The sequence below is a fragment of the Gopherus flavomarginatus genome, chromosome 18 (genome assembly GCF_025201925.1).
Source record: "Gopherus flavomarginatus isolate rGopFla2 chromosome 18, rGopFla2.mat.asm, whole genome shotgun sequence".
Taxonomy (NCBI): Eukaryota; Metazoa; Chordata; order Testudines; family Testudinidae; genus Gopherus; species Gopherus flavomarginatus.
In genome coordinates, this window is record NC_066634.1 from 1,916,038 (window position 1) to 1,938,759 (window position 22,722).

At 72.5% G+C, this 22,722-nt stretch overlaps 2 protein-coding genes across 2 annotated transcripts in view; one reads left to right on the plus strand and one right to left on the minus strand.

Moving 5' to 3' along the window:
• HUWE1 (HECT, UBA and WWE domain containing E3 ubiquitin protein ligase 1) overlaps nucleotides 1–22,722 on the plus strand; it is a 171,949-nt gene that overhangs the window by 84,598 nt on the left and 64,629 nt on the right.
• Nucleotides 2,813–22,250, minus strand: LOC127036473 (histone lysine demethylase PHF8-like). The gene is made up of 21 exons (XM_050927421.1): nucleotides 21,960–22,250; nucleotides 20,475–20,560; nucleotides 20,230–20,350; nucleotides 19,161–19,321; nucleotides 18,336–18,477; nucleotides 16,107–16,293; nucleotides 15,861–16,023; nucleotides 13,913–14,000; nucleotides 13,081–13,187; nucleotides 12,897–12,988; nucleotides 12,511–12,600; nucleotides 11,736–11,969; nucleotides 11,403–11,500; nucleotides 10,826–10,995; nucleotides 10,646–10,731; nucleotides 8,336–8,466; nucleotides 7,530–7,795; nucleotides 7,128–7,223; nucleotides 6,634–6,743; nucleotides 4,366–4,705; nucleotides 2,813–3,142 (listed from the first exon to the last, which is right to left on the minus strand). The coding sequence occupies exons 1-21, from the start codon at nucleotides 22,055–22,057 to the stop codon at nucleotides 3,054–3,056; spliced, it is 2,955 nt and encodes a 984-aa protein (XP_050783378.1). The 5' UTR covers nucleotides 22,058–22,250; the 3' UTR covers nucleotides 2,813–3,053.

Below are 22,722 nucleotides of genomic sequence, written 5' to 3' on the forward strand. Positions count from 1 at the left end.
GGAGGGGGGCTGTAATGGGGGGGCAGAGCCCAGGGGGAGGGGGGCTGGTTTCAGGGGCACAGAGCCCCTGGGGAGGAGGGGGTTGGTATGGGGGGACAGAGCCCCGAGGGGGCAGAAGTATAGGTGGCACAGCGCCCCTGGGGGGAGGGGGCCTGGTTTCAGGGGCACAGAGCCCCTGGGGGGAGAGTGGCTGGTATAGGGGGGGCAGAGCCCGGGGGAAAGGGCTGGTATAGGGGGCCAGAGCCCCAGGAGGGCATAAGTATAGGTGGCACAGAGCCCCTGGGGGGCAGGGGATTGGTAGGGGGGGGCTGGGGGAAAGGGGGGCTGGTTTCAGGGACACAGAGCCCCTGGGGGGAGGGGGCTGGTACGGGGGGGGCAGAGCCCAGGGGGAGGGGGGCTGGTTTCAGGGGCACAGAGCCCCTGGGGGGAGAGTGGCTGGTATAGGGGGGGCAGAGCCCGGGGGGAAGGGCTGGTATGGGGGGGCAGAGGCCTGAGGGGGGCATAAGTATAGGTGGCACAGAGCCCCTGGGGGGGAGGGGGTTGGTATGGGGGGGCAGAGCCCCGAGGGGGGGAAGGGGGGCTGGTTTCAGGGGCACAGAGCCCCTGGGGGGAGGGGGGCTGGTATGGGGGGGCAGAGCCCCAGGGGGGCATAAGTATAGGTGGCACAGAGCCCCTGGGAGGGAGGGGGTTGGTGGGGGGGACAGAGAGCTCATGGGGGGGCTGGTATGGGGTGAATAGAACCCTGGGGAGAGCGGGGGCTGGTATGGCACAGAGCCCCTGGGGGGGAGGGGGTTGGTGGGGGGACAGAGAGCTCATGGGGGGGCTGGTATGGGGTGAATAGAACCCTGGGGAGAGCGGGGGCTGGTATGGCACAGAGCCCCTGGGGGGGAGGGGGTTGGTGGGGGGACAGAGAGCTCATGGGGGGGCTGGTATGGGGGTGAATAGAACCCTGGGGAGAGCGGGGGCTGGTATGGCACACAGAGCCCCTGGGGGGAGGGGGGCTGGTATGGGGGGGCAGAGCCCCAGGGGGGCATAAGTATAGGTGGCACAGAGCCCCTGGGAGGGAGGGGGTTGGTGGGGGGGGACAGAGAGCTCATGGGGGGGCTGGTATGGGGGTGAATAGAACCCTGGGGAGAGCGGGGGCTGGTATGGCACAGAGCCCCTGGGGGAGGGGGTTGGTGGGGGGACAGAGAGCTCATGGGGGGGGCTGGTATGGGGTGAATAGAACCCTAGGGAGAGCGGGGGCTGGTATGGCACAGAGCCCCTGGGGGGAGGGGGTTGGTGGGGGGACAGAGAGCTCATGGGGGGGCTGGTATGGGGTGAATAGAACCCTGGGGAGAGCGGGGGCTGGTATGGCACAGAGCCCCTGGGGGGAGGGGGTTGGTGGGGGGGGACAGAGAGCTCATGGGGGGGCTGGTATGGGGGCGAATAGAACCCTGGGGAGAGCGGGGGCTGGTATGGCACAGAGCCCCTGGGGGGGAGGGGGTTGGTGGGGGGGACAGAGAGCTCATGGGGGGCTGGTATGGGGGTGAATAGAACCCTGGGGAGAGCGGGGGCTGGTATGGCACAGAGCCCCTGGGGGGGAGGGGGTTGGTGGGGGGGACAGAGAGCTCATGGGGGGGCTGGTATGGGGGTGAATAGAACCCTGGGGAGAGCGGGGGCTGGTATGGCACAGAGCCCCTGGGGGGAGGGGGTTGGTGGGGGGGGACAGAGAGCTCATGGGGGGGCTGGTATGGGGGCGAATAGAACCCTGGGGAGAGCGGGGGCTGGTATGGCACAGAGCCCCTGGGGGGGAGGGGGTTGGTGGGGGGGGACAGAGCGCTCATGGGGGGGCTGGTATGGGGTGAATAGAACCCTAGGGAGAGCGGGGGCTGGTATGGCACACAGAGCCCCTGGGGAGAGGGGGTTGGTGGGGGGACAGAGAGCTCATGGGGGGGCTGGTATGGGGTGATAGAACCCTGGGGAGAGCGGGGGGCTGGTATGGCACACAGAGCCCCTGGGGAGAGGGGGTTGGTGGGGGGACAGAGAGCTCATGGGGGGGCTGGTATGGGGTGAATAGAACCCTGGGGAGAGCGGGGGCTGGTATGGCACACAGAGCCCCTGGGGGGAGGGGGTTGGTGGGGGGGGGACAGAGCGCTCATGGGGGGGCTGGTATGGGGTGAATAGAACCCTAGGGAGAGCGGGGGCTGGTATGGCACACAGAGCCCCTGGGGAGAGGGGGTTGGTGGGGGGACAGAGAGCTCATGGGGGGGCTGGTATGGGGTGAATAGAACCCTGGGGAGAGCGGGGGCTGGTATGGCACAGAGCCCCTGGGGGGAGAGGTGCTGGTAGGGGGTGATGCCTTGGGGAAGTCGGGGGCTGCTATGGGGGACACAGCCCCTGGGAAGAGTGAGGGAGACGGAGTGGGGGGCACAGAGCCCCTGTGGCCAGGGGGGCGGGTATGGGGGCTCCGCTCTCGCTCGGGGTCCGTGCAGCACCTGGCGCAATGGTCTGAGGGTCCGTACGGCGAGGGGTGACACACAGGAGGGGGCCTGCAGGAGGTGAGGGTCACAGGAAGGAGGGGCGAGCTGTTCGGTGCAGGGGGGCACAGTTAAGAGACGGGGGGGTCTCCCCGAGACGAGCAGAACCAACAGATTTTTATTCTAACCCTGGATATAAAACGCCTGGCGCGAGCCCCGGGGCGGCCTGAACCCCCACGGCCCCGGGGCAGCCTGGGACCCCTGGAGTGGGGGGGCAGAACAGGGAACCTCTCACAGCCCCCCACCCACTGCCCCTATGTGCCCCTCCAGCAGGGGAGACACTGTCTGGGCTCAGGTCCTGCCATGGGGACGGGGGGCCAGGGTACCCCAAAAATCGGGGCAGGGGAACAAGCTGAAGTCTGGATCCCTTCTGATGGCGGGGGGGGGGGGGGGAGGCCCACTCAATCCAGGCTCGGAAGAGCCCCCTGGGCAGAAGAGACCAATCAGAGGCGAAGGAGGGGGGGGCTACCAGGACACAGCAGCCAATCAGTGGAGGTGCCAGGCAAGCCCCTCCCCCGTGCAGTCCCATGGGGCTCAGAGAAGCAGCTTCCCGTTGCGATGGATCTTGAGGATGCGGCCGAGCCGCTGCTTAGCCGTGGCCAGCCCCTTCTTGGGGCGTTTTCCTGGGGGGCAGAGCGGAGGGTGAGGGGGGACAGATCCCTCCCCCAACCACAGGAGATACCAACAGCCCCACCGTGGAACCCAGGCGTCCTGGCCCCCAGCCCCCCCGCTCTAACCACCAGGCCCCCCTCCCCCTCCCAGAGCCGGGAGAGAACCCAGGCGTCCTGGCCCCCAGCCTCCCCTGCTCTAACCACCAGCCCCCCCCTCCCCTCCCAGAGCCCGGAGAGAACCCAGGCGTCCTGGCTCCCAGCCCCCCTGCTCTAACCACCAGCCCCCCCCCTCCCCTCCCAGAGCCCGGAGAGAACCCAGGCGTCCTGGCTCCCAGCCCCCCTGCTCTAACCACCAGCCCCCACTCCCCTCCCAGATCCCGGAGAGAACCCAGGCGTCCTGGCCCCCAGCCCCCCTGCTCTAACCACCAGCCCCCCCCTCCCCTCCCAGAGCCCGGAGAGAACCCAGGCGTCCTGGCCCCCAGCCTCCCCTGCTCTAACCACCAGCCCCCACTCCCCTCCCAGAGCCCGGACAGAACCCAGGTGTCCTGGCTCCCAGCCCCCCTGCTCTAACCAGCAGCCCCCACTCCCCTCCCAGAGCCGGGAGAGAACCCAGGCGTCCTGGCTCCCAGCACCCCCCAAGCTCTAACCACCAGCCTCCACTCCCCTCCCAGAACCCAGAGAGAACCCAGGAGTCCTGGCTCCCAGCCCACACTGCTCTAACCACCAGCCCCCACTCCCCTCCCAGAGCCCGGAGAGAACCCAGGAGTCCAACCCACCAGCCCCCCTGCTCCAACCCACCAGCCCCCACTGCCCTCCCAGAGCCGGGAGAGAACCCAGGTGTCCTGGCTCCCAGCCCCCCCTGCTCTAACCACCAGCCCCCATCCCTCCCAGAGCCCGGAGAGAACCCAGGCGTCCTGGCTCCCAGCCCCCCTGCTCTAACCACCAGTCTCCACTCCCCTCCCAGAGCCCGGAGAGAACCCAGGTGTCCTGGCTCCCAGCCCCCCTGCTCTAACCACCAGTCTCCACTCCCCTCCCAGAGCCCGGAGAGAACCCAGGTGTCCTGGCTCCCAGCCCCCCTGCTCTAACCACCAGCCCCCACTCCCAGCCCAGAGCCAGGAGAGAACCGAGGCATCCTGGCTCCCAGCACCCCCCAAGCTCTAACCACCAGCCCCCCACTCCCCTCCCAGAGCCGGGAGAGAACCCAGGCGTCCTGGCCCCAGCTGCCCCTGCCTTACCCTGAGCGGGCGGGGTGCCGGGGGCGCCGGCGGAGGGGCGGCGCTGGGACAGGAAGACGCCGGGGGCCATGGGGGTGGTGCCGCGGCTGAGCTGGGCCATGCCGAAGAGGCTGGGCCGGGCCGTGTACTCGTGGTCGGCCAGGCTGCCGGCGTAGGGCTCTGCCTTGGGCTCAGGGGTGGGGGGCACCCCGGGGGCACCGTCTGGCACAGCAGGCACCTCCGGCTCCGGTTCTGGGTCCGGCTCTAGTTCCGGCTCTGGCTCCGGCTCCGGCTCCGACTCCTTCGGGGACGGGGCCCTCCGCTTGGCCTGGCTCTTCCGCCGCTGCAGCCGCTGGTGTTCCTGGGGGAGGGAGCGCAGGGCTGGGGGAGGGGGACAGTGGCGTGGCCCCCCCCCGTTCCCTGCGACAGTGCCCCCCCAGCACGGTGCCCCCCCAGCAGCCCCCTGCCTGCCCACTACCATCCCTGCAACATGGTGCCCCCCACCTGCCCCCCATGGCATGGTGACCCCCAGCAGCCCCCTGCCTGCCCACTACCATCCCTGCAACATGGTGCCCCCCACCTGCCCCCCATGGCATGGTGACCCCCAGCAGCCCCCTGCCTACCCACTACCATCCCTGCAACATGGTGCCCCCCACCTGCCCCCCATGGCATGGTGACCCCCAGCAGCCTCCAGCCTGCCCACTACCATCCCTGCAACATGGTGCCCCCCACCTGCCTCCCATGGCATGGTGACCCCCAGCAGCCCCCTGCCTGCCCACTACCATCCCTACAACATGGTGCCCCCCACCTGCCTCCCATGGCATGGTGACCCCCAGCAGCCTCCAGCCTGCCCACTACCATCCCTGCAACATGGTGCCCCCCACCTGCCCCCCCAGCACGGTGCCCCCCAGCAGCCTCCAGCCTGCCCACTACCATCCCTGCAACATGGTGTCCCCCACCTGCCCCCCATGGCATGGTGACCCCCAGCAGCCTCCAGCCTGCCCACTACCATCCCTGCAACATGGTGCCCCCCACCTGCCCCCCATGGCATGGTGACCCCCAGCAGCCTCCTGCCTGCCCACTACCATCCCTGCAACATGGTGCCCCCCACCTGCCCCCCATGGCACGGTGACCCCAGCAGCCTCCAGCCTGCCCACTACCATCCCTGCAACATGGTGCCCCCCACCTGCCTCCCATGGCACGGTGACCCCCAGCAGCCTCCAGCCTGCCCACTACCATCCCTGCAACATGGTGCCCCCCACCTGCCCCCCATGGCATGGTGACCCCCAGCAGCCCCCTGCCTGCCCACTACCATCCCCTGCAACATGGTGCCCCCCACCTGCCTCCCATGGCATGGTGACCCCCAGCAGCCTCCAGCCTGCCCACTACCATCCCTGCAACATGGTGCCCCCCACCTGCCCCCCATGGCACGGTGACCCCCAGCAGCCTCCAGCCTGCCCACTACCATCCCTGCAACATGGTGCCCCCCACCTGCCTCCCATGGCACGGTGACCCCCAGCAGCCTCCAGCCTGCCCACTACCATCCCTGCAACATGGTGCCCCCCACCTGCCCCGCCATGGCGCGGTGCCCCCCATCAGGGCCAGCTCTAGGTGTTTTGCCACCCCCAGCCCAGGGCTCTCTCTCCCCACACACACACACCCGCACCCCCTGCTTTCCCGGCCCTGGGCTCCCCCCACACCAGTGCTGACTCCGCCCACTCCCCCCCTCCCCTCCAGCCAGTCCAGCGCTGGCCGGCTCGGGATAAGCAGTGAGGCTCCCGGCTGCGCCTCAGCCCAGGGTCCCTCCAGCCGGGGCTCCTGCCTCCAGGACCGTCCGGGACCCGGGAGGGCAGAGCCGGGGGATCGCCCGGCAGGGGGCGGAGGAGCCGGGGGACCCCCCACCCGGCAGGGGGCTGAGGAGCCCCACAGGGAGCGGAGCCCCAGAGAGTGGGACACGGGCCCCACCCGGCTGCTCCGGGCCGCTGTGCCCAGCCCCGGCTGCGGTAATGGGGGGCGACTGCCCTACGGCACCTGCAGGCGGCTCCGTGTGCCCCATGGGGCGGCCCCAGCCCAAGTGTCCCGCACTCGGAGCCTGCCAGGCCTGGCCACAAGGTGCGGGCACTGCTCCCCACGGCGGAACCGCAGCAGCCCCAGGGCGACCCCAGGCACCACACACGGCTGCTGCCAGGGCCGAAAACGTGCCCCCGCCCCTAGCATGCGCTGGGTTTGCCAGTGCCTAGAGCCGGCCCTGCTCCCCTGCCCAGCGCCCCTGCCCTGCAGGGCCATTACCTGCTGAGCCAGCTTGGCCGCGGCAGCCGCCAGCCCCGTCTCCACGGACGCCACTCGGGTCCCCTCCCGCACGGGCCGGTCCTGGCGGGGCAGCGTCGGGGTCACCCGGGCTGTGGGGGGAGCAGAGAGGGAACCACAGAGTTCTTGGCCTGGCCAGCAACCAGGTCCTCCGCACCCCTTCTAGAGCCATGAGAGAACCCAGGAGTCCTGGCTCCCAGCCCCCCCGCTCTAACCCAGCAGCCCCCACTGCCCTCCCAGAGCAAGGAGAGAACCCAGGAGTCCTGGCTCCCAGCCCCCCCGCTCTAACCCACCAGCCCCCACTGCCCTCCCAGAGCAAGGAGAGAACCCAGGTGTCCTGGCTCCCAGCCCCCCGCTCTAACCCACCAGCCCCCACTGCCCTCCCAGAGCTAGGGAGAGAACCCAGGAGTCCGGGCTCCCAACCCCCCCCGCTCTAACCCACCAGCCCAGACCCCCGGACTCCTGGGTTCCATTACCTTTCGGGCTCCAGGGGGCATCATCTGTACATTTCTTCTTCTTTGGTAGCGATTTCAAGGCTGGGTCGTCCTCATCAGACTCAAGAGAGGGGTAAACTGTGGGGTGGGGGGCAGGCGGTAAGGTGGGGGGGGCATGCTCCTGACCCAACCAGCCCCACACCCAGGGGCCAGATGGGCCCGGTGCCCCCCAGAGGGGACAGGCCCCTGCCCCATTCCCGCCCCTGAGCCAGCCAGTCCCGCCCTGGGGTCGGGTGGGAGCTGGTGCCCCCCAGAGGGGACAGGCCCCTGCCCCATTCCCGCCCCCCAGAGCCAGCCAGTCCTGCCCTGGGGTCGGGTGGGAGCCGGCGCCCCCCAGAGGGGACAGGCCCCTGCCCCATTCCCGCCCCCCGGCCTGGCACTCACTGAACTCGGCGTCCTTGAAGCAGGCGCCCAGGCTCTCCTGCTCGTCCAGGCTGCCCGTCTCGCCCTCGCTGTCCGTGCTGTGGGCGGCCGCCCGCGTTGGGGGTCTGCGGCGCGGGCGCTTGGTGCCCGACCCGCCCGCCCAGCCGCGCTCGTGGCCCGGGACCCACCAGGCCGGGCGGCTGGGCGAGGAGCCAGCGGCCTGCAGGTTGGCCATGCAGAGCATGCCCTGGATCGCCTCCTGCGTGCTGGGCGAGGCCGGCGCGTCGCTGGGGGGGGCGGGAGGGTTAGGGGGGGGACGCCCTGCCCCCTGGTGGGGGGCCCTGGGACCCCCTCCCCCGCTTCCCCCCCCTGGCACGGGGGCCCTGGCACCTTCCCCTCCCCCCGGGCCACAGCCAGCCCCTGCCCCTCCCCTAGACACAGCATCCCCCAGCACCTTCCCCTCCCCCCCCGCGACCCCCGTCCACACCCAGCCCCGCCCCCCCAGCCCCCTCCCCTTGACACAGCACCCCTCAGCCATACCCAGCCCCACCTCCAGGCACAGCGCCCCCCAACGACTCCCAAGCACCTTCCCCTCCCCCCACACAGCGACCCCCGTCCACACCCAGCCCCGACCCCCAGCCCCCACCCCTTGACACAGCGCCCCTCGGCCATACCCAGCCCCACCTCCAGGCACAGCGCCCCCCAACGACTCCCAAGCACCTTCCCCTCCCCCCCCAGCAATGCTCAGCACCCCCCCCACTGAGCTCCCCCAGCATGGTGCCCCATGACACCCCCCTGCCCCCTTCCCCCCACCCAGCGCATCTCACCTGAGCTCCTCGTAGTGTGGCCCCCCGACTTGGCGACTGGCCTTGAGCAGGTCGAGGATCCCGGCCGCGCTGCCCCCCGGCACCAGCCCCTCGTCCCCTGAGCCGCCCTCATCCTCCGTGGTGTAATCCTCCTGGGGGGAGAGAGATGTGGGGCGCCTGCCGCCAGCCACCTGCTCCAGCCCCCCACAGCTCTCTGCTCCCAGCCCCACAGGGCTCAGCCCCCCACACCTCCTGCTCCCAGCCCCACAGGGCCCAGCCCCCCACACCTCCTGCTCCCCGCCCCCCCACAGCTCTCTGCTCCCAGCCCCACAGGGCTCAGCCCCCCACAGCTCCTGCTCCCAGCCCCCCATGGCCCAGCCCCCCACACCTCCTGCTCCCAGCCCCACAGGGCCCAGCCCCCCACAGCTCTCTGCTCCCAGCCCCACAGGGCCCAGCCCCCCCACAGCTCCTGCTCCCAGCCCCACAGGGCTCAGCCCCCCACAGCTCTCTGCTCCCAGCCCCACAGGGCTCAGCCCCCCACAGCTCCTGCTCCCAGCCTCACAGGGCTCAGCCCCCCACAGCTCTCTGCTCCCAGCCCCACACGGCTCAGCCACCCATACCTCCTGCTCCCAGCCCCACAGGGCCCAGCCCCCCACACCTCCTGCTCCCAGCCCCCCACAGCTCCTGCTCCCAGCCCCACAGGGCTCAGCCCCCCACAGCTCCTGCTCCCAGCCCCCCATGGCCCAGCCCCCCACACCTCCTGCTCCCAGCCCCACAGGGCCCAGCCCCCCACAGCTCTCTGCTCCCAGCCCCACAGGGCTGAGCCCCCCACACCTCCTGCTCCCAGCCCCACAGGGCTCAGCCCCCCACAGCTCTCTGCTCCCAGCCCCCCCATGGCCCAGCCCCCCCACAGCTCTCTGCTCCCAGCCCCACAGGGCCCAGCCCCCCACATCTCCTGCTCCCAGCCCCCCATGGCCCAGCCCCCCACAGCTCTCTGCTCCCAGCCCCACAGGGCCCAGCCCCCCTACACCTCCTGCTCCCAGCCCCACAGGGCCCAGCCCCCCACACCTCCTGCTCCCAGCCCCCCATGGCCCAGCCCCCCACAGCTCTCTGCTCCCAGCCCCCCATGGCCCAGCCCCCCACAGCTCTCTGCTCCCAGCCCCACAGGGCCCAGCCCCCCACACCTCCTGCTCCCAGCCCCACAGGGCTCAGCCCCCCACACCTCCTGCTCCCAGCCCCACAGGGCCCAGCCCCCCACAGCTCTCTGCTACCAGCCCCACAGGGCCCAGCCCTGCACACCTCCTGCTCCCAGCCCCGCATGGCCCAGCCCCCCACACCTCTTGCTCCCAGCCCCCCATGGCCCAGCCCCCCACAGCTCTCTGCTCCCAGCCCCACAGGGCCCAGCCCCCCACACCTCCTGCTCCCAGCCCCCCATGGCCCAGCCCCACACAGCTCTCCGCTCCCAGCCCCACAGGGCCCAGCCCCCCACAGCTCTCCGCTCCCAGCCCCCCATCGCCCAGCCCCCCCTCAGCTCTCCGCTCCCAGCCCCCCAGGGCCCAGCCTCCCACACCTCCTGCTCCCAGCCCCCCATGGCCCAGCCCCCCACAGCTCTCTGCTCCCAGCCCCACAGGCCCCAGCCCTCCACGCCTCCTGCTCCCAGCCCCCCATGGCCCTGGCTCCCCCCACAGCTCTCTGCTCCCAGCCCCACAGGGCTCAGCCCTCCACGCCTCCTGCTCCCAGCCCCCCATGGCCCAGGCCCCCCCAGTTCTCTGCTCCCAGCCCCACAGGGCCCAGCCCCCCCCAGTTCTCTGCTCCCAGCCCCACAGAGCCCAGCCCCCCACACCTCCTGCTCCCAGCCCCCCACAGCTCTCTGCTCCCAGCCCTACAGGGCCCAGCCCCCCACAGCTCTCTGCTCCCAGCCCTACAGGGCCCAGCCCCCCACAGCTCTCTGCTCCCAGTCCCACAGGGCTCAGCCCCCCACAGCTCTCTGCTCCCAGTCCCACAGGGCTCAGCCCCCCACAGCTCTCTGCTCCCAGCCCCACAGGGCCCAGCCCCCCACAGCTCTCTGCTCCCAGCCCCACAGGGCCCAGCCCCCCACAGCTCTCTGCTCCCAGCCCCCCATGGCCCAGCCCCCCACAGCTCTCTGATCTCAGCCCCCCAGGGCTCAGCCCCCCACAGCTCTCTGCTCCCAGCCCCACAGGGCTCAGCCCCCCACAGCTCTCTGCTCCCAGCCCCCCATGGCCCAGCCCCCCACAGCTCTCTGCTCCCAGCCCCCCATGGCCCAGCCCCCCACAGCCCTCTGCTCCCCACCCCTGAGAGCCCCCCGTTTACCTCGATGTCAAACTCAACCTCCCCAGGCTCCCGCACGCGGTTGGGGTCAGAGCAGGGTTTGGCCCTTGGCAGCTTCCTGGGGAATTCTGGGAAAGAGAACGGCAGAGCCACTCACCGAATGGCCCGGGGGGGCAGGGCTGCGTGGCGGGGGGGCACCGGGGCGGGGGGGGGGCGACCTACTGGCCAGTCTCCGGGGGGGCGCTGGGCCCCGCCGGTCCTTGCGGGGTGGTGCCTCGTCGATCTGCAAATCCTCCTCCGAGTCCAGGTCCAGCCCCTGGGCGCCCGGGGAGCTGGGGGGCGACGGGGAGCAGGACGGGCGGGGGCGCCGGGAGCCCCTGGCTCGCTTCGCCCTGCCAAGGGGAGAGCAGGTCAGAGCCCCTGGCCAGCCCCCAAAAGCGCCCCACAGCACCCCCTGCCACACTGCAGGCCCCCCCCGTCGGCCCGCAGCCCCACAGCTCCCTGCCCTGCAGCCCCCTGCCAGCCCGCAGCCCCCCACCCAGCTCCCCATCTCGCAGTGCCTTCGGCCCGGCCTCCAAGACTGCCCCCCACCCCGCTCTCCACAGAGCCCCCTCCTGGCCCCTGCCCGACAGCACCTCCTGCTGGCCTGCAGCCCCCCAGCCCGCAGCCCCCTAGCCCTCAGTGCCCCCTGCTGGCCCAAAGGGCCCCAACTCCCCACCCCACAGTGCTCCCTGCCAGCCCACAGCCCTGCTCCCCACCCTGTAGCAACCCCTGCCCAGCCCCAACTCGCCCCACTCACCGCACGGGCCGGCCATCGGCCAACACCAAGGTGAGCTCCCCTTCGGCCAGCTCCGAATCCACGTCCGTCTCCTCCAGGCTGGAACTGGGAATGTCAAACTGTGAAAAAGGTGGGGGGGCTCAGCAAATGGGTGGTGTGGCTGAGTAGCTGCAGCCACCTCTAGGGTGGAGCCACTAGGACCAGCTGCACGTAACGCTGGCGAGGAGATCCAGGTATTCTGATTTCCAGGGGAGAGCAGCGCCTGCCCAGCCCCTCAGCCCCACGGCACCCCCCAATCCCCGGCCCAGCCCCTCTGCCCCATGGCACCACCCAGCCCCCACCCCCAGCCGTCACCTCCTCTGCCGGGGGGCTCTCGCTGCTTTCCAGTGTCGGCAGCTCGGTGCACGTGTCCAGCAGCTCCAAGTCCAGCCTCGTGGGAGTGCCGGCAGCTGGGCCTTCGCGCCCCTTCTGGCCTCCCCTCCGGCCCGGCTCCTGGGGGCTCTGGTCCCCCCTCCTGGTGCCAGGTGGGGGGGCCCGCTGCACCCCAAAGGGGCTGCCCGTCTTCCCAATGTTCTGCTGAAAGATATCCTGGGAGGGCTTCAATCCCCCCACCCCGGCCCTGCCTGCCGGGAGAGACCCCTCTCCCGCCCCCCACCTTGCCCCCGCCCTGCAGTGCCCCTCACCACTCCCAGTGTCTGGCCCTGCCTGGCCCCCACCCCACAGTGCCCCCCACCATCCCCAGTGCCCGTCCCTGCCTGGCCTCCGCCCCGCAGTGCCCCCCACCATCCCCAGTGCCCGTCCCTGCCTGGCCTCCGCCCCGCAGTGCCCCCACCCCACAGTCCCCAGCCCTGCCCGGTGCCCACCCCCAGTGCCCAGCCCCCGCCCCCAGTCCCTGGCCCTGCCCAGCCTCCACCCCCAGTGCCCGGCTCCCGCCCCACAGTCCCCTGCCCTGCCCGCCAATGACCAGTCCTGCCTGGCCCCCACACGGCCCGGCCCCCACCCCACAGTCTCCAGTCCCATCTGCCAGGGGAAAGCCCCTGCCCGCCCCCAGCGCCCAGTCCTGGATGCCAGGGGAGAGCGCCCTCTGCCCCGTCCCCTAGTGCCCCTTGGTGCCCAGGCTGCTCCGCACCTCGACCAGGCGGATTTCCTTGGCCAGGTCTTTAATGAGCTGCGCAGGACGCACAGTGCCGGGGATTTCGTCCTCGTGCTCCTCCAGCACCTGGGGGAAGGGGGGGTTACTGGGGGCTCCAGCTCTCTGCCCCTCCCCAGTCGGAGGAAGGGCTCCTGGCGCGGGCGGGCGCGGTGGGAGGGAGCTGTGAGTCGAGCTAACACAGTCGAGTTACGGTTGTAGAACAGACACAGCCCAGAGCAGGTGCCTCTGTAAGGCCAACACCCCCCCCTCCAGCCCCAAGATGCGGCTGATGCTAGGGTGGGGCACGACTGCTCCTCGCTCCGCAGCATCCTCCTCCCTCCGGCGAATCAATCGCTCCCGGCCCCCAGAGCAGAGCCACTTGCCTCTCTGCGGGTCCAGGCACGGAAGGCCGTGTTCAGAGCTTTCGCTCCATGGACCAGGTAGGCGGCCGGGTGTCGGCGGTTCTCCCGCAGACCTGGGGGGGCGAGAGGCACAGGTAGGGCTCGGGGATGGACACAGGCACCCCCCGGCCCCTCTCACCTCCGACGCCCCCCTGGCCCTGCTCACCTCGGAAGATGTCCAGGAGGTGTTTGCCGACGTACCAGCAAATGGTTTCAAAATTGGGAAATCTGAAGAGATCGGCCGTGCTCAGGCGCTTCTCGATCTCGTAGGCCCTGCCGGGGGAGACAACCGAGCCGGGTTGGGCTGGGGCAGCTCGGGGCTGGCTTGCCCGGCGCTGAGATGCAGCCACCTCTGAGGCGGGGCAGCTAGGAACAGCCGCACCGAACACCGCACGGGAAGGGCTCGCCAGGCACTGAGATGCAGCCACCTCTGGGGTGGGACAGCTAAGAAAAGCCGCACATAACGCCACAGGGGAGGGCTCGCCCAGCACTGAGATGCAGCCATCTCTGGGGCGGGGCAGCTAGGGAACAGCTGCACATAACATCACGAGGTGGGGGTTCATCTGGTGCTGACATGCAGCCACCTCTGGAGTGGGACAGCTGGAAACAGCCGCATGTAACGCCGCACGGGGATGGCTCACCCGGCACTGACATGCAGCCACCTCTGGGGTGGGGCAGCTGGAAACAGCCGCATGTAACACCGCACGGGGATGGCTCACCCGGCACTGACATGCAGCCACCTCTGGGGCAGGGCAGCTGGAAACAGCCGCGCGTAACACCGCACGGGGATGGCTCACCCGGCACTGACATGCAGCCACCTCTGGGGCGGGGCAGCTGGGGAACAGCTACACACAATGCAGCTTGGGGATGGCTGCCCCATTTGTCCCTACTGAGCCACCATGGGCCTTTTCCCAGAGCGCTTTGCACCGAGCCCACCCCCCGGCAGGGTCGGTGTCCCTGGGGCAGGGCTGGGGGTCTCGGGCGCCCCCGACACTCACTTGAGCTGCATCTCGATGTTGAGACTGTGCAGGAAGTTGCCCCCGAAAGCCAGGCAGTCGACGGGGGTCAGCACGGCATGGATCCAGCCTGGGGGCAGAGCGGCATCAGACTCCAGGGGAACCCGGGGAGCAATAGGGGGTCGGGGAGCAGGAGGGGGGCAGGTACCCGTGGGGACGAGGAGGAGGGTACTCGCGGGGGGGAGGAAGGGGGATACCCACAGGGAAAGGGGGAAGCAGGTGCCTGTGGGGATGAAGGGAGCTGGGGTATACCTGTGGGGAGCAGGGGGAGGGTACCCACGGGGATGAAGGGGGCTGTAGAGTGCCTGCAGGGGGCGGGTACCCCGTGGGGGAGAATGGGGGTACCCGCAGGGAGAGGGGGCAATGGGTACCCATGGGGATGAAGGGGACTGGGGGGTACCTGTGGGGAGCAGGGAGGGCAGGGGGTGCACGCAGGGGGCAGAGTACCCGTGGGGATGAAGAGCGTCTGGCCCTGGCGCAGCGGACACCGGGAGCAGTGGAGGATAGAGGAGGCAGGGGGTGCACGCAGGGGCAGGGTACCCGTGGGGATGAAGAGCGTCTGGCCCTGGCGCAGCGGGCACCGGTAGCAGTGGGGGATAGAGGGGGCAGGGGGTGCACGCAGGGGGCAGGGTACCCGTGGGGATGAAGAGCGTCTGGCCCTGGCGCAGCGGGCACCGGTAGCAGTGGGGGACAGAGGGGGCAGGGGGTGCCCGCAGGGGGCAGGGTACCCGTGGGGATGAAGAGCGTCTGGCCCTGGCGCAGCGGGCACTGGTAGCAGTGGGGGATAGAGGGGGCAGGGGGTGCCCGCAGGGGCAGGGTACCTGTGGGGATGAAGAGCGTCTGGCCCTGGAGCAGGGGGCCCCAGTAGCAGTGGGGGATAGAGGGGGCAGGGGGTGCCCGCAGGGGGCAGGGTACCCGTGGGGATGAAGAGCGTCTGGCCCTGGCGCAGGGGGCCCCAGTAGCAGTGGGGGATAGAGGGGGCAGGGGGTGCCCGCAGGGGGCAGGGTACCCGTGGGGATGAAGAGCGTCTGGCCCTGGCGCAGGGGGCCCCAGTAGCAGTGGGGGATAGAGGGGGCAGGGGGTGCCCGCAGGGGCAGGGTACCCGTGGGGATGAAGAGCGCCTGGCCCTGGCGCAGCGGGCACTGGTAGCAGTGGGGGATAGAGGGAGCAGGGAGTGCCCGCCGGGATGAAGAGCGTCTGGCCCTGGCGCAGGGGGCCCCAGTAGCAGTGGGGGATAGAGGGGGCAGGGGGTGCCCGCAGGGGGCAGGGTACCCGTGGGGATGAAGAGCGTCTGGCCCTGGCGCAGCGGGCACCGGTAGCAGTGGGGGATAGAGGGGGCAGGGGGTGCCCGCGGGGTGCAGGGTACCCGTGGGGATGAAGAGCGTCTGGCCCTGGCGCAGGGGGCCCCAGTAGCAGTGGGGGACAGAGGGGGCAGGGGGTGCCCGCAGGGGGCAGGGTACCCGTGGGGATGAAGAGCGTCTGGCCCTGGCGCAGCGGGCACCGGTAGCAGTGGGGGATAGAGGGGGCAGGGGGTGCCCGCAGGGGGCAGGGTACCCGTGGGGATGAAGAGCGTCTGGCCCTGGCGCAGGGGGCCCCAGTAGCAGTGGGGGATAGAGGGGGCAGGGGGTGCCCGCAGGGGGCAGGGTACCCGCCGGGATGAAGAGCGTCTGGCCCTGGCGCAGGGGGCCCCAGTAGCAGTGGGGGACAGAGGGGGCAGGGGGTGCCCGCAGGGGGCAGGGTACCCGTGGGGATGAAGAGCGTCTGGCCCTGGCGCAGGGGGCCCCGGTAGCAGTGGGGGACAGAGGGGGCAGGGGGTGCCCGCGGGGTGCAGGGTACCCGTGGGGATGAAGAGCGTCTGGCCCTGGCGCAGCGGGCACCGGTAGCAGTGGGGGATAGAGGGGGCAGGGGGTGCCCGCAGGGGGCAGGGTACCCGTGGGGATGAAGAGCGTCTGGCCCTGGCGCAGCGGGCACCGGTAGCAGTGCTCGGCCTGGTCCCCGAAGAACGTCTCGCTCTGGTTGGACGAGCTGCTCCAGGCCTCGAACCGGGCCAGGTTGGCCGGGCTTGGCCGCACCAGGTAGAAAATCTTCTCGCCCTTGGGGGGGACGGGAGAGTGAGTAGGGGGGTCCCCGCGCCAGCCCCTGCCCGCCCCCCACGCAGCGCCCGGCCCGGCCGTACCCACAGCACGTGGTACCACACGGAGGTGCCCCCGAAGTCGATGTGGAAGTCGGTGTAGCTGCCCTGCGTGCCCATCAGGCAGTACTTCTGCACGCTCGGCCGCTCGAACACCGACTCGCCCGGCCACAGGTTCTCCACCCACGACAGCTTCCGCACGATCTTCGGGGTCTCCACCAGGTTCGACAGCCTGGGGGGCAGAGCCGTCAGCCGCGGGACCCCGGCGCCCGGGAGGGGGGCCCAGCTTCCCCTCTGTGGGACCCCGGCACCCGGGGGGGTGGGCCCGGCTGTCACCCCGCGGGACCCCGGCGCCTGGGAGGGGGGCCCGGCTACCCGCTCGTGGGACCCCGGCGCCCGGGAGAGGGGCCCAGCTTCCCCTCTGTGGGACCCCGGCGCCCGGGGGGGGGGGCCCGGCTGTCACCCCGCGGGACCCCGGCGCCTGGGAGGGGGGCCCGGCTACCCGCTCGTGGGATCCCGGCGCCCGGGAGGGGGGCCCGACCGTCACCCCGCGGGACCCAGCGCCCAGGAGGGGGGCCCGGCTACCCGCTCGTGGGACCCCGGCGCCCGGGAGGGGGGCCCGGCCGTCACCCCGGCGTCCGGGAGGGGGGCCCGGCCACCCGCTCGTGGGACCCCGGCGCCCGGGAGGGGGGCCCGGCCGTCACCCCACGGGACCCCGGCGCCCGGGAGGGGGGCCCGGCCGTCACCCCACGGGACCCCGGCGCCCGGGAGGGGGGCCCGGCTACCCGCTCGTGGGACCCCGGCGCCCGGGAGGGGGGCCCGGCTACCCGCTTGTGGGACCCCGGCGCCTGGGAGGGGGGCCCGGCCGTCACCCCGCGGGACCCCGGCGCCCGGGAGGGGGGCCCGGCTACCCGCTCGTGGGACCCCAGCGCCCGGGAGGGGGGCCCGGCCGTCACCCCGTGGGACTCCGGCGCCCGGGAGGGGGGCCCGGCCGTCACCCCGTGGGACCCCGGCGCCCGGGAGGGGGGCCCGGCCGTCACCCTGTGGGACCCCGGCGCCCGGGAGGGGGGCCTGGCTACCCGCTCATGGGACCCCGGCGCCCGGGAGGGGGGCCCGACCGTCACCCCGCGGGACCCGGCGCCCCGGAGGGGGGCCCGGCTACCCGCTCGTGGGACCCCGGCGCCCGGGAGGGGGGCCCGGCTACCCGCTCATGGGACCCCGGCGCCCGGGAGGGGGGCCCGGCTACCCGCTCGTGGGACCCCGGCGCCCGGGAGAGGGGCCCAGCTTCCCCTCTGTGGGACCCTGGCGCCCGGGGGGGGGGGGGCCCGGCTGTCACCCCGCGGGACCCCGGCGCCCGGGAGGGGGGCCCGGCTACCCGCTCGTGGGATCCCGGCGCCCGGGAGGGGGGCCCGACCATCACCCCGCGGGACCCAGCGCCCAGGAGGGGGGCCCGGCTACCCGCTCGTGGGACCCCGGCGCCCGGGAGGGGGGCCCGGCCGTCACCCCGGCGCCCGGGAGGGGGGCCCAGCCGTCACCCCGTGGGACCCCGGCGTCCGGGAGGGGGGCCCGGCCACCCGCTCGTGGGACCCCGGCGCCCGGGAGGGGGGCCCGGCCACCCGCTCGTGGGACCCCGGCGCCCGGGAGGGGGGCCCGGCCGTCACCCCACGGGACCCCGGCGCCCGGGAGGGGGGCCCGGCTACCCGCTCGTGGGACCCCGGCGCCCGGGAGGGGGGCCCGGCTACCCGCTCGTGGGACCCCGGCGCCTGGGAGGGGGGCCCGGCCGTCACCCCGCGGGACCCCGGCGCCCGGGAGGGGGGCCCGGCTACCCGCTCGTGGGACCCCAGCGCCCGGGAGGGGGGCCCGGCCGTCACCCCGTGGGACTCCGGCGCCCGGGAGGGGGGCCCGGCCGTCACCCCGTGGGACTCCGGCGCCCGGGAGGGGGGCCCGGCCGTCACCCCGTGGGACCCCGGCGCCCGGGAGGGGGGCCCGACCGTCACCCCGCGGGACCCGGCGCCCCGGAGGGGGGCCCGGCTACCCGCTCGTGGGACCCCGGCGCCCGGGAGGGGGGCCCGGCTACCCGCTCGTGGGACCCCGGCGCCCGGGAGGGGGGCCCGGCCATCAGACTGCAGTCAAAGGAACCGAGGAATGGAGTTGGGGGGCACAGAACAGGGCAGGTGGAGGGTGCATCTCAGGGACCCAGGAGTCCGGGAGCTGCCACAGCTAACGTGCTCTCCCCGGCTCACCCCCCGCCCCAGCCCCCCGGCCCCCGCTGACCGGCTCTCGGAGAACTCCAGGCTGATGACGTTCAGCACCTTGTCCCGCCGGGCGGCGCAGAAGTAGCTGACGAAGTCGCCCAGGCGCATGCGAAGGTCGGCCTGGCGGCTCACGTCAATCACGTCGATCTCTCTGTCGGGCCCTGGGGGGCGCAGGGTGAGAGTGACCGGCCCCCTCGCCAGCTACGGGACCCCCGCGTTCCCCCTACTGCCTTCCTGTGGCCCCCTGACCCCCCTGTCAGCTGTGGGCCCCCTGCGGCCCCCCCAACCCCCTCACTGCCCCCCTATGGCCCCCCGACCCCCCGCCAGCTGTGGGCCCCCACTGCCCCCTGTGGCCCCCTGACCCCCCCTGCAGCCCCCTGACCCCACCTGCCAGCTGTGGGCCCCCACAGCCCCCAATCCCCCCACTGCCCCCTGTGGCCCCCTGACACCCCCTGCCAGCTGTGGGCCATCGCCGCTCCCCGACCCCTCCACTGCCCCCTGCCAGCTATGGGCCCCCCGCGGCTCCCCCAGCCTCCTGACCCCTCCACCGCCCCCCCATGGCCTCCTGACCCCCCCACTACCCTTCTGTGGCCCTCTGACCCCCGCCACCAGCTATGGGCCCCCACTGCCCCCTGACCCTCCCAGCTATATGCTCCCCGCGGTCCCCCGACCTCCCCACAGCCCCCCAACTGCCCTCTGACCCTCCTGTCCCCCCACCAGCTATGGGCCCCCCACAGCCCTCTGACCCTCCCACTGTCCGCCCTGCAGCCCCCTGACCCCCGCCACGGCCCCGCCCCCCCCAGCGGCCATTCCCAGCGCTGGCAGCCCCCCAGCCCGGCCTTACCCACGTGGTGCTCGATGTCGCGCACGGTGAAGGACGGGGGGGGCAGCGTCATGCCCAGCCCCTCCTTCTTTAGCACCAGGATGGGGACGCTGAAGCTGTTCTCCTCCAGGAACTCGACCGTCAGCTGCGCCCCACTGGGCTTCAGGATCACCTCGTCCGCGCTGCCGGCGGGAGGGAGAGTCAGCGAGATGCGGCCACCTCTGGGGCAGGGCAGGGCAGCTGGGAACAGCCCCACGTAACACCGCATGGGGCCGGCTCGCCCGGCACTGAGATGCAGCCAGCTCTGGGGCAGAGCAGCTGAGGAACAGCTGCACATAATACCGACCAGAGACAGCTCACCCGGTGCTGAGATGCAACCAGCTCTGGGGTGGGGTGGCTGGAAACAGCCACATATAACACCGCATAGAGATGGCTCGCCCGCTGCGGACACGAGATTTAGGGACAGAACTAGAAAAAAAGATCCTGGGGCCAGGCGCTGACAACCTCAGGAACCTCCAAGCGCCCAGCTCTGACTACCAGGGATGAGAAACTCCCTGCCCAGCCCCTCAGCCCATCCCACTCCCAAGTGCCCAGCCCTGCCAGGGGAGAGTGCCCTCTAACCAGCCTCCCGGTCCCACTCCCCAGGGCCCCCCAGCGCCTGGTCCTGCCAGGGGAGAGTGTCCTGTAACCAGCCCCCCGGTCTCACTCCCCGGGGCCCCCAGCGCCTGGCCTTGCCAGGGGTGAGTGCCCTCTAACCAGCCTCCCGGTCCCACTCCCCGGGGCCCCCCAGCGCCTGGTCCTGCCAGGGGAGAGTGTCCAGTAACCAGCCCCCTGGTCTCACTCCCCGGGGCCCCCCAGCGCCCGGCCCTGCCAGGGGTGAGTGCCCTCTAAGCAGCCTCCCGGTCCCACTCCCCAGGGCCCCCCAGCGCCTGGTCCTGCCAGGGGAGAGTGTCCTGTAACCAGCCCCCCAGTCCCACTCCCCGGGGCCCCCAGCGCCTGGCCTTGCCAGGGGAGAGCACCCCTCACCCAGACCCCTGACACGTCCCAGCACCAGCCCCCTCCCCAAGGCACCCTCCACTGTGAGTCTCACCTGGGGAACGTCCGGGTCCGAAGCTCCTTAATGAACTGGGCGCTGCCCGTCCGCACCGTGGCGCCCGTCTCTCGGCTCAGCCCCGCGTCCTGCTGCCTCTGGGGCCCCCGGCGCCGCTTCACTGCGGGGGGCAGGAGACCCCGTCAAGGGAGACCCAGCCAGAGGTGTGGGGGGCAGATCCCCTCCCCTCGTCCCCGCGGCAGCCACCCCCCGCCCGGCCTGAGGGGGCGGGTTCGGGTACTCACTGACGGAGGGGCCGTGCGCCAGCTGGCAGTTGGGGCAGTGATACAGGTCGATGTCAGCAGCCGCGTCCTCTTCCACCCCGACACAGCTGGGGGAGAGAGAGTCGCTTACCCAGTGCCCCATTCCCGACCCCCCCAAGCTAGCCCCCCGGCAGGGCCAGCCCCCGCCAGAGGGGACAGACCTGCCCCATTCCCCAGCCCCCGGAGCCAGCCAGCCCCCCTCACAGGGCTGGATCCACTGCTCCCCAGAGGGGACAGGCCTGTCCCATTCTCCAGCCCCCCGAGCCAGCCAGCCCCCCTCACAGGGCTGGATCCACTGCTCCCCAGAGGGGACAGGCCTGCCCCATTCCCCAGCCCCTGGAGCCAGCCAGCCCCCCTCACAGGGCTGGATCCACTGCTCCCCAGAGGGGACAGGCCTGCCCCATTCCCCAGCCCCCCGAGCCAGCCAGCCCCCCTCACAGGGCTGGATCCACTGCTCCCCAGAGGGGACAGGCCTGTCCCATTCTCCAGCCCCCCGAGCCAGCCAGCCCCCTAGCCCAGGCTGGATCCAGCCCTCCCCAGAGGAGACATGTCCCATTCCTCACCCCACCCCTAAGCCAGCCAGCCCCCTGGCCAAGGCCAGATCCAGCACCCTCCAGAGAGGACAGGCCTGTCCCGTTCCCCAGCCCCCCGAGCCGGCCAGCCCCCCAGCGCCCCCCGAGGGGCCGGGCCCTGCCCCATTCCCAACCCCCCACCCCGAGCCAGCCAGCCCCCCAGCGCCCCCCGAGGGGTCAGGCCCTGCCCCATTCCCCACCCCGAGCCGGCCAGCCCCCCAGCGCCCCCCGAGGGGCCAGGCCCTGCCCCATTCCCCACCCCGAGCCGGCCAGCCCCCCAGCGCCCCCCAAGGGGCCAGGCCCTGCTCCATTCCCCACCCCGAGCCAGCCAGCCCCCCAGCACCCCCCGAGGGGCCGGGCCCTGCCCCATTCCCAACCCTCCACCCCGAGCCAGCCAGCCCCCCAGCGCCCCCCGAGGGGCCAGGCCCTGCCCCATTCCCCACCCCGAGCCGGCCAGCCCCCCAGCGCCCCCCGAGGGGCCAGGCCCTGCTCCATTCCCCACCCCGAGCCGGCCAGCCCCCCCCGAGGGGCCGGGCCCTGCCCCATTCCCAACCCTCCACCCCGAGCCAGCCAGCCCCCCAGCGCCCCCCGAGGGGCCAGGCCCTGCTCCATTCCCCACCCCGAGCCGGCCAGCCCCCCAGCGCCCCCCGAGGGGCCGGGCCCTGCCCCATTCCCCACCCCCCGCCCCCAGCCCCCCCCGAGGGGCCGGGCCCTGCCCCATTCCCAACCCCCCGCCCCGAGCCAGCCAGCCCCCCAGCGCCCCCCGAGGGGCCGGGCCCTGCCCCATTCCCCACCCCCCACCCCGAGCCGGCCAGTCCCCCAGCGCCCCCCAGGGGCCAGGCCCTGCCCCATTCCCCACCCCCCAGCCCCCCCCAGGGGCCGGGCCCTGCCCCACCTGCCGTGGAACCAGTCCTGGCAGATGTCGCACTCGATCATGAAGCGGGTCACGTCGTAGGGCAGGCGGCACAGGCAGTAGACGGGCACCGAGGCCATGGCTGCCCGCCCCCAATAAACGACTGACGCCCCCCTCAGGGCCAGCCGGGGGGCAGGGGACACGGGGGCCCCCGAATCAGTCCCGACCCCCCCAAAAACTCTGGGCTCTCCTCGACACCCCTAAAGAGCAAGTGCCCCCCTCGGGGTGCCCCGCCCTGGGGCCACTGACCCCCAAGCGAGCCTGAGCCCTGGGGGGGCTCCCCTCCCCCTGCACTCCCCGGGGGTCACCCCACACCCCCTCCCTCTGCCCTAGAGACGGGGGGGCTCCCTCCCACCTGCACCCCAGGGGGGCTCCCCACCTCCCGCTCCCTCCCCCACCCAATGGGGGGGCTCCCCACCTCCCGTTCCCAAGGGGGGGGCTCCCCGCCTCTCACTCCCGATAGGGGGGTCTCCCCCCTCCCGCTCCCCTCCCCCGCCCAATGGGGGGGGCTCCCCGCCTCTCACTCCCGATAGGGGGGTCTCCCCCCTCTCGTTCCCCTCCCCCGCCCAATGGGGGGGTCTCCCCACCTCCCGCTCCCTCCCCCGCCCAATGGGGGGGGCTCTCCGCCTCCCGCCGCCCAGGCCCCGCGGGGGGGGTCTCTCCAGGCCCGGTCCGGTCCCGCTCGGCCTGGCCAGGCCCCAGGATCCTGCTCCAGCTCCGGCCTCCCAATAAAGTTTATTCAAAA